Raw genomic sequence first — 13,213 nt, forward strand, 5'->3', positions numbered from 1 at the left:
CTGAAAAAGCTTCCTTTGGTGTACTCATGCCAAGAATCCTGTGAGGACTCTTGTTCTGCAAATAGACCGTTGTGTTGCATGCTTCAACCCACAAGTGTAGAGGTAGGCTTTGGTTATGCAACATCGCCTGTGTTGCTCCCACAATACTTTTGTTCTTCTTCCCAGCCACCCAATTCTATGGTGGGTTATGAGGTGCTGTCAACTCCCGTCGATGCCTTCCTTTGCACATTTTAAACTCATTTGACACGTACTCACCACTGCTATCACTCCTGAGAGCCTTCACTTTCCTACCAGGATCTTTCTCAACAAGTGCTTTAAACTCAACAAATTTGGAGAATGTCTGGTCTTTCTTTGGCATGAAGTAGATCCAACACTTCCATGAGAAGTCATCAAGAAATATAACATAATACCTGTGCTTGGTGGTAGAGGCTGTCGAGAAAGGCCCACATACATCAGAGTGGATCCTTTCAAGGATTGCATGCGCCTTGCTGTCTCGATCATTGAAGGTGGCTTTTGAGTACTTCCCCAATGTACATCCTTTGCATGTATCCCACTGCTCTAGTGCTCCATTGGGAAGGCTTGTAGAAATCTGTTGCATGATCTTCAAAGCGCCATGATGCAAATGGCCAAGACTCAAGTCTTCTATGCCATAATTCACTGCACTTTCTCTGCTTTTGTGCTCAATGTTGCACAATCTTCCACATCTAATTTGTAGAGGTTCTTCACTCGAACCCCAATCTGCTTCACTTGTCCCGTGGCGATGTGTCTCAAGAAAGCCTTTCTTTTGCTGAATATCACACCGTAGCCATGGTCTTCCAACACTGCAACGGAAACTAGATTCTTCTTTAGACTTGGTACATACATCACATCCTTGAGCTTGAGAGGGGAGCCAGAGTCCCTTTGAAAAGTAACTGTGACCAATGTTCGTCGCGCTATACCTTCCATCATCTCCCATCTCGATGTGCATCTGGAGATCCTTCTCCTCCATTTGATCATCATCACTTGCATTGGATCATTCTCTCTTGTGAGATTTTCGCTATTCTTTTTGGAGGACGAAATTGGATGGATGGATGAATTTTGATGTTTGGATCTCTTCATTTTTGTCTTGGAGATTCTTTTTTGGCATATGATGATGATTGGATATACTTTTTCTTACAGGTAAGTGCTCTTTTAATGCTATTTTATCATTTTTCTTATGTCACATGCATGTTACTGGGGAATTTCTATACTAGGCTGAAATTTGTTGGTTTTCACTTTTCTTGTGTGAAATAGTGGAAATTTTTCTTTTTATAACGTTGCATCATGTCATGGGCCATGTTTGAATAAGTGAATATTCCTGGAGATATTTTGTTGAAATTTCATCTTGATAAGTCATCACATATTGCATATCAAAGTATAAATACCCTGAAACAATTGCCCCATGCCCTAATTGCCATGTGAAATTGTTCTTGACGCCTCCTTGACCAAGTGAATTTATCCCAAGCATTGGAATCTCCTCGACTCCATTTCTCCCAAAGGATTAGGCACTGGTCCTCCATATGTGATCACCAAAAAGCATACTCTTTATCACCTCTCCCTCTTTCTTCTAGGCCTAGCCTCCATAGGGGACCTAGGGAATCACATTTCTCACAAGTTACCCATCAAAAAATCTGATCTCCTAGCCTCTACTGTGTTGTTGTGTCTCTTAGGAGCCCTCCAATATTGAAGCCATTCTGATGGTGGGATCTCGAGATATTTCAAGCCCTAGCTCCAAGATTTATTCTCTCCCTTTGATTCCTTTGGCTAGTGACCTCATTGGGATCATTATTTTGAAAGTGTTGAAAATTTCTTCGTTGATCCCCTTCTCCCCCTCAATTAGGTCAAGCACAATCAACTCTACCAACTTGACCTAATTTTGGGTCCACCTGGTCCCACAACCTTTTTGAAGATAATTTCACAAAGACCACTTGGAATCCAAGTTTTCACAAGGATTTCTTGGACTAGGTCCCTCCTTTTACAAGTCTTATTTGTAAACCCTAGCCCTTGAAATGCCCTTGGCCCTTCTTAGAGAGCCTTGCAACTTGCTTCTCAAGCAAGCAAACCACAAAATTGAGTCTCTCTTGTGAATAGGCCTTAGAAATCACTCCTTATCTCTTCATTGTCTCATTCATCTAGTGATTCTCTTTTATACTAGGTCTCCTCCCATTGGTGAAAGTCCGTAAAGAGTAGGGAGCTTTCGCGTAGGTGATAGTGGGCTATCGCTCCATTGTTTCCCTTGACCTAGTAGTTGCCCTTGAGGATCCCATCCTAGGACCCCTGCTAGGTTGAGTGGTAATAGTTCCTAATTGCTAAAGTGACATAGCATTGCTCTCATTTCTTATTGTTGAAATTGCTAATTGATAAGATTTCTTTATAGCACCTCGTGAGCATCATATTTGGATCATTAAGGTGAGATTTCAATTTTGAGTAATATTGTGGTTTCAAGCATGGTTTCACTCAAATCTTATAAGTGGATAATCTCTATTAGAAGTTGCCATTTGTATTGCTCATTGTCTCCTTTAATTTCTAATTTGCACATCAAGTTGTAAAGGATCCGATGATAGATTTGTGCTCGTTGCCTTTCAGTGTAATTAGATATTGAGCACTTTTCTTTTTGATTATTAGTTCATTGGATAAATATTTAATTGGTTTTGAAGCACTTTAATTGATAAATCAAGTGGTTTATTGGCACGTTGCTTTAGTTGAGATTGTTCCTATAATCGCTCTTTAAGTATTTCTCTTATGCTATTGTATTGAACACCATAAGCATTGAATCTCAAGTAATTCAACTTGAAGTACTTAGAGATCATTTAATCTCACTGAAAGCTATCACTCATATCTTGCATATCGTTGCCCAGGGTTAAATGCCCTAGGACACGCACATTGCCTACTCTAGGATGGAATGATCTATAGATGTGAATAAATCAACATTGCAAACTCGTGAACTTTTCTTAAGGAAGGAGAAATTTCAGCTAAGGAGAAATCTATTTGTAGCTAAGGAGAATAATTCCCTTGCTAAGAGGGAGTGTTGATTTTTTGTAGCATCGGGAGGTATTCGCACGTGTCAAAGAGGTCTCTAAGTTGGCCTAAAAAATTAGATAAATTTTTTAGTTTTGGAGTGCAAGTCGACACAACCAATGAAGGCATGTGTCCCTTGGCTTATTTTAGCCCATTCGACAAGTATACATACATGATGTGACATTTCATTTTTATCACCAAGCAAGCATGTTTTTTCTTCATTTCTGAGGTCTCTTGGACAACTGCATGTGTGGAGAAAAGGAGGAAAAATTGACTATTTTTGACTGAGATGTTTCTCTCTCTGTTTGGCTGAATTTGACACAGTTGACCAAGCTGCAAGAGGGCCGAGTTTGACCGCAGTCAACTGCTGGAGCTGTATGCTGAAGTTGTACCAGTTTGATTGCAGTTGACCGCAGGAGTTGTAGGCTGAAGTTTGATCAGTTTGACGGCCAATCACAGGTGACCACATGAGATGAAAGTCGAACTTCGACCAATTTGACTGTAGTCAACTGCAGGAGCCGCAGGCTGAAGTTTGACTGTAGTCAACCACAAGAGCTGTAGGCCAAATTTGACCAGAGTTGACTGGTTTGACAGGTTTTGACTAATGTTAACCTGTTGCTGATTTTGATCAGGGTTGACTGGTATTTTCTTGGCTTGGACGTTGGCACAGATTTCCAGACAATTTGGATTTGTAAACCTTGTTGAAGAATAATTTCTTCTAAAAGAAAAGTTGTTGGGTTTTCTTCCAAGGTTGGGTTTCCCAGGGTAAAAGTATTGTCTCTATTGTTCATCATTGTCTTTCTATGATCTTTACTGTTTTTGCTGCATTTACGATTGAGATGTTTCTGTGTATAATTGCTCAATGATGTCAGTGGCATGATATAATTGTTTGAAGATCATTAGGTAGTAGTTATTAAATCAGAAAATTGATTTCTACTATGCATTTTGTAGAAAATTCAATAGGAAACACAAACTGAAACATGTTTCAACATCTGTACGTGTTTCCAAATGAAATTTGTCAGATTTTGCCTTGATTTAATTGTTGAGACCAACATTTTTGGTTTTAATTACTATTTAGAGGTTGATTACAAATTAGTGAAAGTTTTAGAAACCTATAAGACCAGAAATTTTTATTTAAAAGAGGGTTTCACTCTCAGTTTGCACCAAAATGTTGGCAATTAATGGCAATGTGAAATTCACTTTTACTCAAATTTTTAACATAATTATTATTTGTTTTAGGATGTTTGAGAGTGGTTCCAACCTCATCGGACTTCATATTGACAAAGTAGAATTTTCATATCCCATATAAACTTTAGTAGACTTAACAATTTTCAAGATTTCAAGATTGGTAGGATTGTAGCATTTTCATTAGATTCTATCATGTATGAGAATATGGATTGGTAGTTAATCAAGAGCACCAAGTCCTTTATTTGCCTCAATGTTAGTGATAATGATTGTTGGACTCCTTTATCGTTGCCTTAACAAAAATGTACTCTTCACCCAAACCAAAATTATTGATTAGGCATGCTAAGCTTTTTGTACCATATTTTAAAGCTTCGGCTAGGTAGTTTCATCAAAATTGGGTGGTGTTGGATAATATCCCTAGAATATTGAGGTAGAGGCAAAGGGTGACACTAATAATGAGGATCCCAATATAAGCGATTGTGGAAAAGTGCTTGTCGTTTATGTTTGTCATTTAAATGTTCTCGCTTATTTATTAGTAATGATTTCGTTCCAAGTTTCAATATAATGTGCTCTCTCTCTCTCTCTCTATATATATATATATATCCTTGTTTCCAAATTTTGGGGGGTCACGTTTCTAATGTGTTTCCATTTCTGAAAGTTGTACCCTTTTCCCCATGTGCCACATGTGACCTTATTGCTAATGCGCTTGGCCTATTTGACATGTTTTGACATTAAGACTGCACTTTATGATGGATATGCACTTCATTGTGATTGAGTGCTCACACATTTGAAGGATTTACTGGTGGTTTGGCTCTTGGAAGGCCTATCTTTTGAGTCCCTTGATTATTTGGAAAATTTTGACACTTAGAACACTTTGTGATGGCATGGCCTATCACTCCTACTGGAGTGCTCCTCTTAGCACATTTCTTGATGTAATCCTAGTCCTCACTCCTCACAACACCTAGTTGACTCATTTTGACCCAGTTTGAGGATTATGCACTCCTCTTAGCACATTTCTTGATGTAATCCTAGTCCTCACTCCTCACAACACCTAGTTGACTCATTTTGACCCAGTTTGAGGATTATGATAATTAAACTTATAGTTTCACGTGTACTTGTATTTAGTCTTTTACTATTTTTCTTAACATCAAGAAATGGCGTGATTGGACCATACCTAACAAGTGTTAGGTTGTGAAGCTATTACAATCAAGTGTTTTCTTGTAAACATAATTCTTGTAAATTAATTAGAGCTTTTTAACTAGTCCCTTAGTGTAAAGTCTACTTATTGTATTGTAAGCTTAGAATTCCCTGGGGATTATGAAGCTCAGCGGTGATATCCAATTTTTCAAAATTTTCACATAACATAGGTCTTTTCTTTTTTGTTCACATTAGTAAACTAGCACTACCTTGTTAGGAATAGTGGGCAAGGTAGTGATGGAAACATGGCTTAATGTGCAGACATTTTAGAAAGAAATCAATCAGACCTAGACATGCTACATATGAAGAGAAAAGCATGCAACTGAATAACATTTACCCTTCATATTTTTTTGCACATGCTACCCTAGTTTGTTCTCAACATTTTTTTTTAGCATTTTTAGTTTGAAGTCATGACTGTCTTGATATCTACTATATATAATGGAATGGATGGTGTCATTCATTTTCAGATCTATGAAGGGAATATTGAATTTAGACTTTAGTTTTACATGTAACACGTTTCAGTGATGTTGAATTTTCTCCTGGTTGGATACCTTTCCTTGATTGCAAACCTCGATTTTAAAAGTTAAATATGATTGTTACTAGGTGATAGAAAAGATGCAAGAGAACACAGGAAAAAGAACAGGCAAGCAGTCTTATCGAGCCATGTATTCAAGCATATTTGGAGGTATAACTACTGATCCTACATTAATGGTCATTCCGATTGATGATCACATGGTGCATAGAGGACATGGGGTTTTTGACACTGCTTTGATAATCAATGGGTAAGATGTAATAAGATTCCTTTAAATGTCTTATTTAATGCATGCTATTTAAAAGGAATAGTTCTTAAAATTGACAAGCGTAAAGTTTCGTTTGTATGTTTATACAAGTATTCTATGTCCTCTATGACTGTAGCTTGAATAGTGATACATTTGTTGTTGATACTAACTATTTGCTGAGGGACCAAGGTCCCTTTTATAGTGTTCCTTTCTGTTTCGAATAGAGACAATGCTTACAGAGAAACTTACATGAAAATTAACTCCTTGGCATACTATCTCTAGTAACTAGCTGCTATGAAAGGGTTTATAATACTTCTATAATTAAATTTGAACTAATCATGTAACCACAATTGACTAAAATAACCAACTAGTTAATTCAATCTAGGATGGTAACAACAAGATGTTAGTTTCTGTAGCATTGGATGTGTTCTAGCCACAAAATTTGGTGGAGAGGATATAACACATGAGATCTTCAAAACCCAGAAATAGTTTCTGGAAATTCCACCTAGAGATGGCTTAATGAGATTGTTAACCAGTTTTTAAATATTTCCGAAGTCTAAACTTAGGGAATATGGTTAATTAATCAGAATTAATTAAGCCAAGGTGTGAATCATCTAGAAATTCACACGGATAGACTCCAAGATGATACTAGCCATTGATTAAGATTTAATCTTGGTCGTTGGTGCTCGAATAGTGGATTATAAGAGGAAGTCGATAGGCACTTGGAGAAGACACACTAGAACACCAGAAGTTCGATGTCCTTGGCAGATCAATTACCAGAGAGCAACAACAGTTGCTGGAGAGCCAAAAATCGAAGCAGAGAGTGGGGCAGGGACAATGAGGTTGGAGGAAGTTTTCCAGATCCAGCAAGTGCATTTGCATAGAGGTAGAAGTACAACAGTGAGGTTGATGCAGCAGCTGTGCAGAAGCCTCTAGAGGGCAGTTCGATTTAGCTGGAGAGAAGTCGAGTTTCAATTCCAGAGGCCGGGAAAGGGTTCCAGAATGCCGGAGAGATAGTTTCTTAGCCAGTGGTAGATAGGATGACTACAGGAGCAGTGGATTCAGGCTGAGCATGGCAGACACTGTGCTAGGGCGATGCAGGCCAGCGCAGAGGCAATTTGGACGGCTCACTTGGTGCTACAGTCAGAGCCTGAATTTGCTTATGGGGTGAGGAAAATTCCTCGCTAGAATTTTTCCAGAGTTTTCTCTGTAGGATTGCCATATTTTGCATCCAGATTATTGTACTCAGAATTTCTCATTGCTGCATAATAAAACCTTCAACTGCTACACCGTTTACCCAATCTGGGTTTTTCTGTGATTTTGTCGAAAGATAATGGTGTCATTTTTATTGTGCGCTAGAATTTTCTCAGTTTCTAGCACTATTATTTTTGCAGTATCTTATTTGTGAAAGTTGTAGTGTGATTAATTTGGTATTTGTCGTAGCAAATAAATTGTTAAATTAATTAACAATTAGAAGAACTAATTCCAGTTGCTACAATAGGATTTTGGTTTTGGAATTTTCACATGGTATCAGAGCGTGAGTGATTAGCGGGAAGCTCAGAAGCAGAGGAGAAAATTTTGCTGCTCAAAGGGAGCAGCAGGTCGAAATTTTCAGAGATAGCGCAATACCCATATAGGCACGCTGAATTGTTGGGGCAAAAATTTGATTTTCAGTTGCAGGGTTGCAGAAAAGTCGAGTTGTCCATGTTAGTGTTTCCAGTAGTCAAAGGGAGCAATTGCAACTCAAATTTTTGTTGAGTAGATTCCTTGGTTGGACGCAGAGGGTTTTGCAGCAGTTTGCAATAGTAGAACCGACGTCAGGTGGAAGAGAAAAACACACACAACAAAGGGAAAATTTCTCTCAGGGAACTTCGAGTCTCAGAAGTTTGATTTTTCTAGGCAGATTGGCAGTAGCAGCTAGCAAATCTGCGCATTCTGGAAGGGAGTGCGAGTAGCAGAGCAACAACCAAGCAGAAGGAAGGAGGGGGTTTTCGACAATTCTTGAGATGACCACAACAAGGCTTAGAGATCAGGATAGGTTGGAGGGTTCCTCCAACTATGTCATCTCGAAGGCTAGGATGTCCTCCCTGTTGGATGAATATGGCCTGAAGATCTACATAGACAGTGTTGTGGCAGTTCCCTAGGATGCGAATCAGCTGAGGGAATACAAATAGGAGATGGCGCAGGTGAAGCGGTTGATCCTGAATGGAGTCCTGGATCATATATAGTCTCACACATAGATGGCAAGGATACTGCCAAAGAGATGTGGGATGCTTTCTCCATGCTATATCAGGGCACTTTCGAGTAGTGAAAGATGTTCTTGGAAGAAAAGATGAGATGCATTAGGATGCATTAGGGGAAGGCATAGATCCCTTTCTCACCAGGATTCAGGAGGTTCGAGACTAGCTTGCATCTGTTGGGGCAATGCCTCAACCAATAGAGCTAGCGAGATTCACTGACACTTGAACAATGTCTTTGAGGAGTGACAAGTTTTTGTCCAAAGTATATTGGGTAGAGAAAAGCTACCAAATTGGAACAGGATGTGGGTCGATTTGCAGCAGGAGGAGATGAGGTGAGCTTTGTTAAAGAGCTCCATCAGTGGCAACAGTAGCAGCAGACCGAAGGTAATGAAGGAGGAGGAGAATGTGGCCCTTGCATCAAAGGGTCCCAGTCAGGGGCAGGGGGAACAAAGAAGGAAGAAGAAGGACCTGTCAAAGGTCAAGTGCTTCAGATGTGGTGAGCTCGGTCACTACAACACGCAGTGTCCTCTCAGGAAGAAGGACAAGTTAGAGAAGCAGGACGAGCAAGCAGCATCAACTGAGATCGACGAGTTGTCCTCGAGGTTGGAGTAAGACTTTGAGATGTTGGTAGCCATACCTCCAAGAGTGAGGTGGGGTGACTTGGAGTTGTAGCACGAGAGAGCTATAGAGTTTGCGCAGGATCCTTGAGGAGTCCACCTCATGGATCATTACCTAGCTACGGGGGTCCACAATGTTCAGTAGCAGGATGGATGAGTGGCTGTTGGTGCAGTCAATACCAGTGTCACAGTTGCATACTCGTAGCAGTCAGATGCTGAAGAGCACAGTGCAGTTTTGACAACAGAGTAGGTGGCTCAGTTGCAGAGTTAGGAACAACACTGAAGTACAGACGCTGAGGAGCGCAGTGCAGTTTTGACAACAGAGTAGGTGGCTCAGTTGCAGAGTTAGGAACAACACAGATACTTCAGTGATAGGGCAGATGCTAGTAGTAGTCAAAGACTTGGGAGATAGATGCATCATACTAAACACAATTGGTTCAGTATTTTGGATGCTTCTTAGTTGAACGTGACAGGAGGTGATACAGAGACAGAGTGTTGTGGTAGGATGTGCAACACTAGAGAGAGAACACAGTCCTCACTAAGAGGGAGTGTTGGTTTCTGTAGCATTTGATGTGTTCTAGCCATGAAATTTGGTGGAGACGCTAGAATACACGAGATCTCCAAAACCCAAAAATCATTTTTGGAAATTCTATCTAGAGATGGCATAATTAGGCAACTTGGGGCCTGGTTACTAAGTTAGTACACTCTAGAGTGTTTTTTACTTGACTAATTATTTTTTGTTTTTCAGCGATAAATAACTAGTCAAGTTTTTTCACTTATATACCTCCAAAATTGGAGTGCGGCTTAATAATTGTGCCTTGATTATGTCTAAATGTGTAGGGTCAATGTATATTACCATTCTAGGTCATATCCAAAATCTTGTGGAATTTGACTAAGTATTTCTAGGAATTTTTAATAATTAAAAATTATCGTAAGACGAGATTTTTAATTAATTTCCTATGTAATAATGTAAATAAGTGGTATTTATAAATGTTGGTGGCATGTGGATGCTCAAAATTTATGCTCAGAGCACCAACATTATCCTTGTACCCACTTTGGGGATCAAAAAATGATTATTTCCCCATGAAAACCCACTTTTTTTCCTCGAAAAAAACCATATTTTCATTCAAGTAATGATGAGAAAGGCATTCTGTATATGCACATGGAAGGTGCATTCACTAAGACCTACCCAGATCCTATATTGGCTAGAAAAAAGGGCACGCAAGCCTGCAAAAGAACCCAAAGGTTGCAAAAAGAAATGCCAGAATACCTAGCAAACGAGATATTAACCAAAATACAAGCCAAAAAAACTGGGCACAGGCCACCCAGATAGCCCCAAATAATATGCCCAAAGATGACCTTCATAACAAAGAACAAGCAAAGGTTCCACAAAAACAGCATCAAAATCCCAGATGGAACGACATTTGAGGGACTTCGTCGACAGTGACAGTCTAGGCACAAAACAACCAAAACCCTACACCTGCATCCGCATTCCTCAGCTTGTAGGAGGCACTAACTAGGGTTCATAACAATGAAAGCCATCAACAAACCTGTTCCCTCAACTCTCCATGCAACCACGAGATGAAACACAAGCAATAGGTCGACGAGCCACTAAAACCCAAGAGACGGACCTTGAACACTACTCCAAGAGGTTGCAAAACGGAAAAATGCAGAGTCTCTTCCCTTCGAAGGCGGCATTAGGAAAACGGAAACAAAATCTGCAATAGTGGCACCATCGAACCAAAGTGGCAAAGATTAGAAAGGAAGAGGGGGCTAGGACGGCTAGGGTTCCAACTATTGAGCCCCCTCATTGACAAAATCTAGAAACAACCAGGCAACTAGGATTTATTTCCACGCAGAAATTGTTGGTTTGGGGTAGCATCGGATGTGCTCTAGCCATGAAAATTGGTGGAGAGGCTAAAGCACATGAGATCTCCAAGACCCAGAAATGGTTTGGGCAGACTCTAACCGGTTTGGGTGATATTAAAATAATTAATATTTTTAATGGAGTTCCTAAGTCTAAACTTAGGAAAAATAAAATATTAATGGGTATTAATATAAAACTGGGTTAGAAGGTTCCAAAAGTCATGGATCAAGCCAAATCTAATCTTAGCCATTGATTAGAGATTTAATCTCTACCGTTGGGGGACGAACATGAAAAGTATAAGAAGAGGCTTGAGGGTCAGTTGGAGAACACACTGAGGGAGACCAGTCAGTTTGATTTCTGGAGCGGGGTTAGCTAAGAAATTCAAACTAGTGGTCTAGAGAGCAGCAAGTACAAAATAGAGAGTCGGTAACAACACCAGGGGAACAACGCAAAGGTTGGAGAGGCAAATGCAGAGGCTGCAGACTGCGCAGTCACTGGAGGGCCTGCGTGGGTGACGCAGAGAGGCCCAGTGCTGACACATCGGTTTTCCCACATTGGTTTTTTTGGGACTGATTGTCCAGAATATTTGGGTTGATGTGTTAATTCTTGTGCATGTGTTTGTTTCTATATTATGATGTGATATCTGCAGCAGAATTTATTTTAATGTTTACTAAAGGATTTTCATAAATAACTTATCGGGAAATAAGTAGGTAAAATAAATTAGTTGTTGCAGTGATAGAATTTTCACATGGTATCAGAGCGCGTAATTAGAGACATGAAGGGAAAATCAATTATGGGTCGAGACCATGATGCAAAGGCATCTACCTCAGGAGACTCGCACAGATTTTCAGAAAATTGCACAAGAGCAAGTGATTTCGATTTCTCTATGTTGGCTTCCAAACTAGAAGAAGTGGCTTATGTGACTAGCTCTGCATCATCAGAGGTATGGTATATAGACAGTCGAGCCTCTTGGCATATGACGGGAATCCGGGAATGTTTATCAGATTATTGAGAGGAGAAGATGAACTTTCAGATCGCCATGGGGAACAAGGAAAAATGTACTCCAATAGGGAGGGGTACCATAGTTTTTAAAACAGAAACGGGAGAGCGGTTCTGTGCTACCAATGTGCTGCATGTACCTGGATTGGGGATGAACTTAATTTCCGTGTCGCAACTTCAAGGAAAACACTGACGTTTTCTTCATCAAGGAGAAAGTATACGTCAAACACCCGAGCTGGCAAAAGAAAGTGCAGATCGGGATCAAAAGTAATAGGTTGTACAGGCTACAACCAGAATCACCAATGGCACTAATAGGCAGTCATGGAGACAAGGATTTGAACGAACTATGGCACAGAAGAATGGGACATTTGCACCAAGGGGCTCTGAGAATCCTCAGGAGCACTGTAACAGGAGTTCCGGATCTTAGTATAGAACGAGATGATGTATGCAAAGGATGTGCTCTAGGAAAGTATGCCAAGGCAGCATTTTCTAGAAGTAAAAATAGGGCCAAGAGTGTACTAGGATTGATACACTCAGATATCTACGGACCCATGTCCACTAAAGCTCATAGTGGTGCTGAGTACTTCCTTACCTTCATTAATGACCACTCAAGGAAAACTTGGATTCATTTTTTGAAAACCAAGGATGAGGTATTTTGTCGATTCAAAGAGTTCAAGGCTCTGGTGGAGAATCTGATTGGGAAGAAAATAAAAGTTTTGCGCTCAAATAATGGTGGAGAGTATGTCGATAAGGACTTCATTGATTTTTGCGCTAAGGAGGGCATCAGAAGAGAGTGGACATCTTCGTACAATTCGGAGCAGGATGGAGTAGCAGAAAGAAATAATAGGACTATTGTAGAAGCAGCTAGGGCCATGATGTATGATCAGGATATGCCAAAATTCCTGTGGGTAGAAGCATGCAACACAACAGTCTATGTTCAGAATAGAACTCCTCATCGGGCATTGGGCAAGATTACTCCAGAGAAAGTCTTCATAGGGAAGACACCTGAAGTCAGTCATTTCAGGATATTTGGGAGCTTAGCATATTGCTGCATACCCGAGGAAAAGAGGAAGAAGTTGGATCAAACTGCAGAGAAAGGATATCTAGTGGGATATAGCAAGAACGCTAAGGCATACAGAATCTATCTTCTAGGGAGCAGGAAGGTAGTAGTTCGACGAGATGTGAAGTTCATGGAAGACAGGGCTTTCAGAAAATCTCGAGAAATGCCTTCTGAGGAGCAGTCAAAAGAGGAATCGTTGGTCAAACCTCTTCAACCAACAGAAGAAAAGAATT

General features: G+C 40.1%; 1 protein-coding gene across 2 annotated transcripts in view; it reads left to right on the plus strand.

Annotated features, from left to right (window-relative positions):
* Nucleotides 1-13,213, plus strand: part of LOC149257128 (D-amino-acid transaminase, chloroplastic-like) — a 109,028-nt gene that overhangs the window by 52,510 nt on the left and 43,305 nt on the right. For both annotated transcript variants that reach the window (XM_089413627.1, XM_089413630.1), the window contains exon 3: nt 6,022-6,200. In XM_089413627.1, coding sequence (XP_089269753.1) covers nt 6,022-6,200 — 179 coding nt within the window. The remainder of the gene's footprint in view (nt 1-6,021; nt 6,201-13,213) is intronic.

The sequence above is a fragment of the Pinus tabuliformis genome, chromosome 6 (genome assembly GCF_031772625.1).
Source record: "Pinus tabuliformis cultivar Carrire ecotype Pingquan chromosome 6, CPIR1, whole genome shotgun sequence".
In the NCBI taxonomy this organism is placed as follows: Eukaryota; Viridiplantae; Streptophyta; class Pinopsida; order Pinales; family Pinaceae; genus Pinus; species Pinus tabuliformis.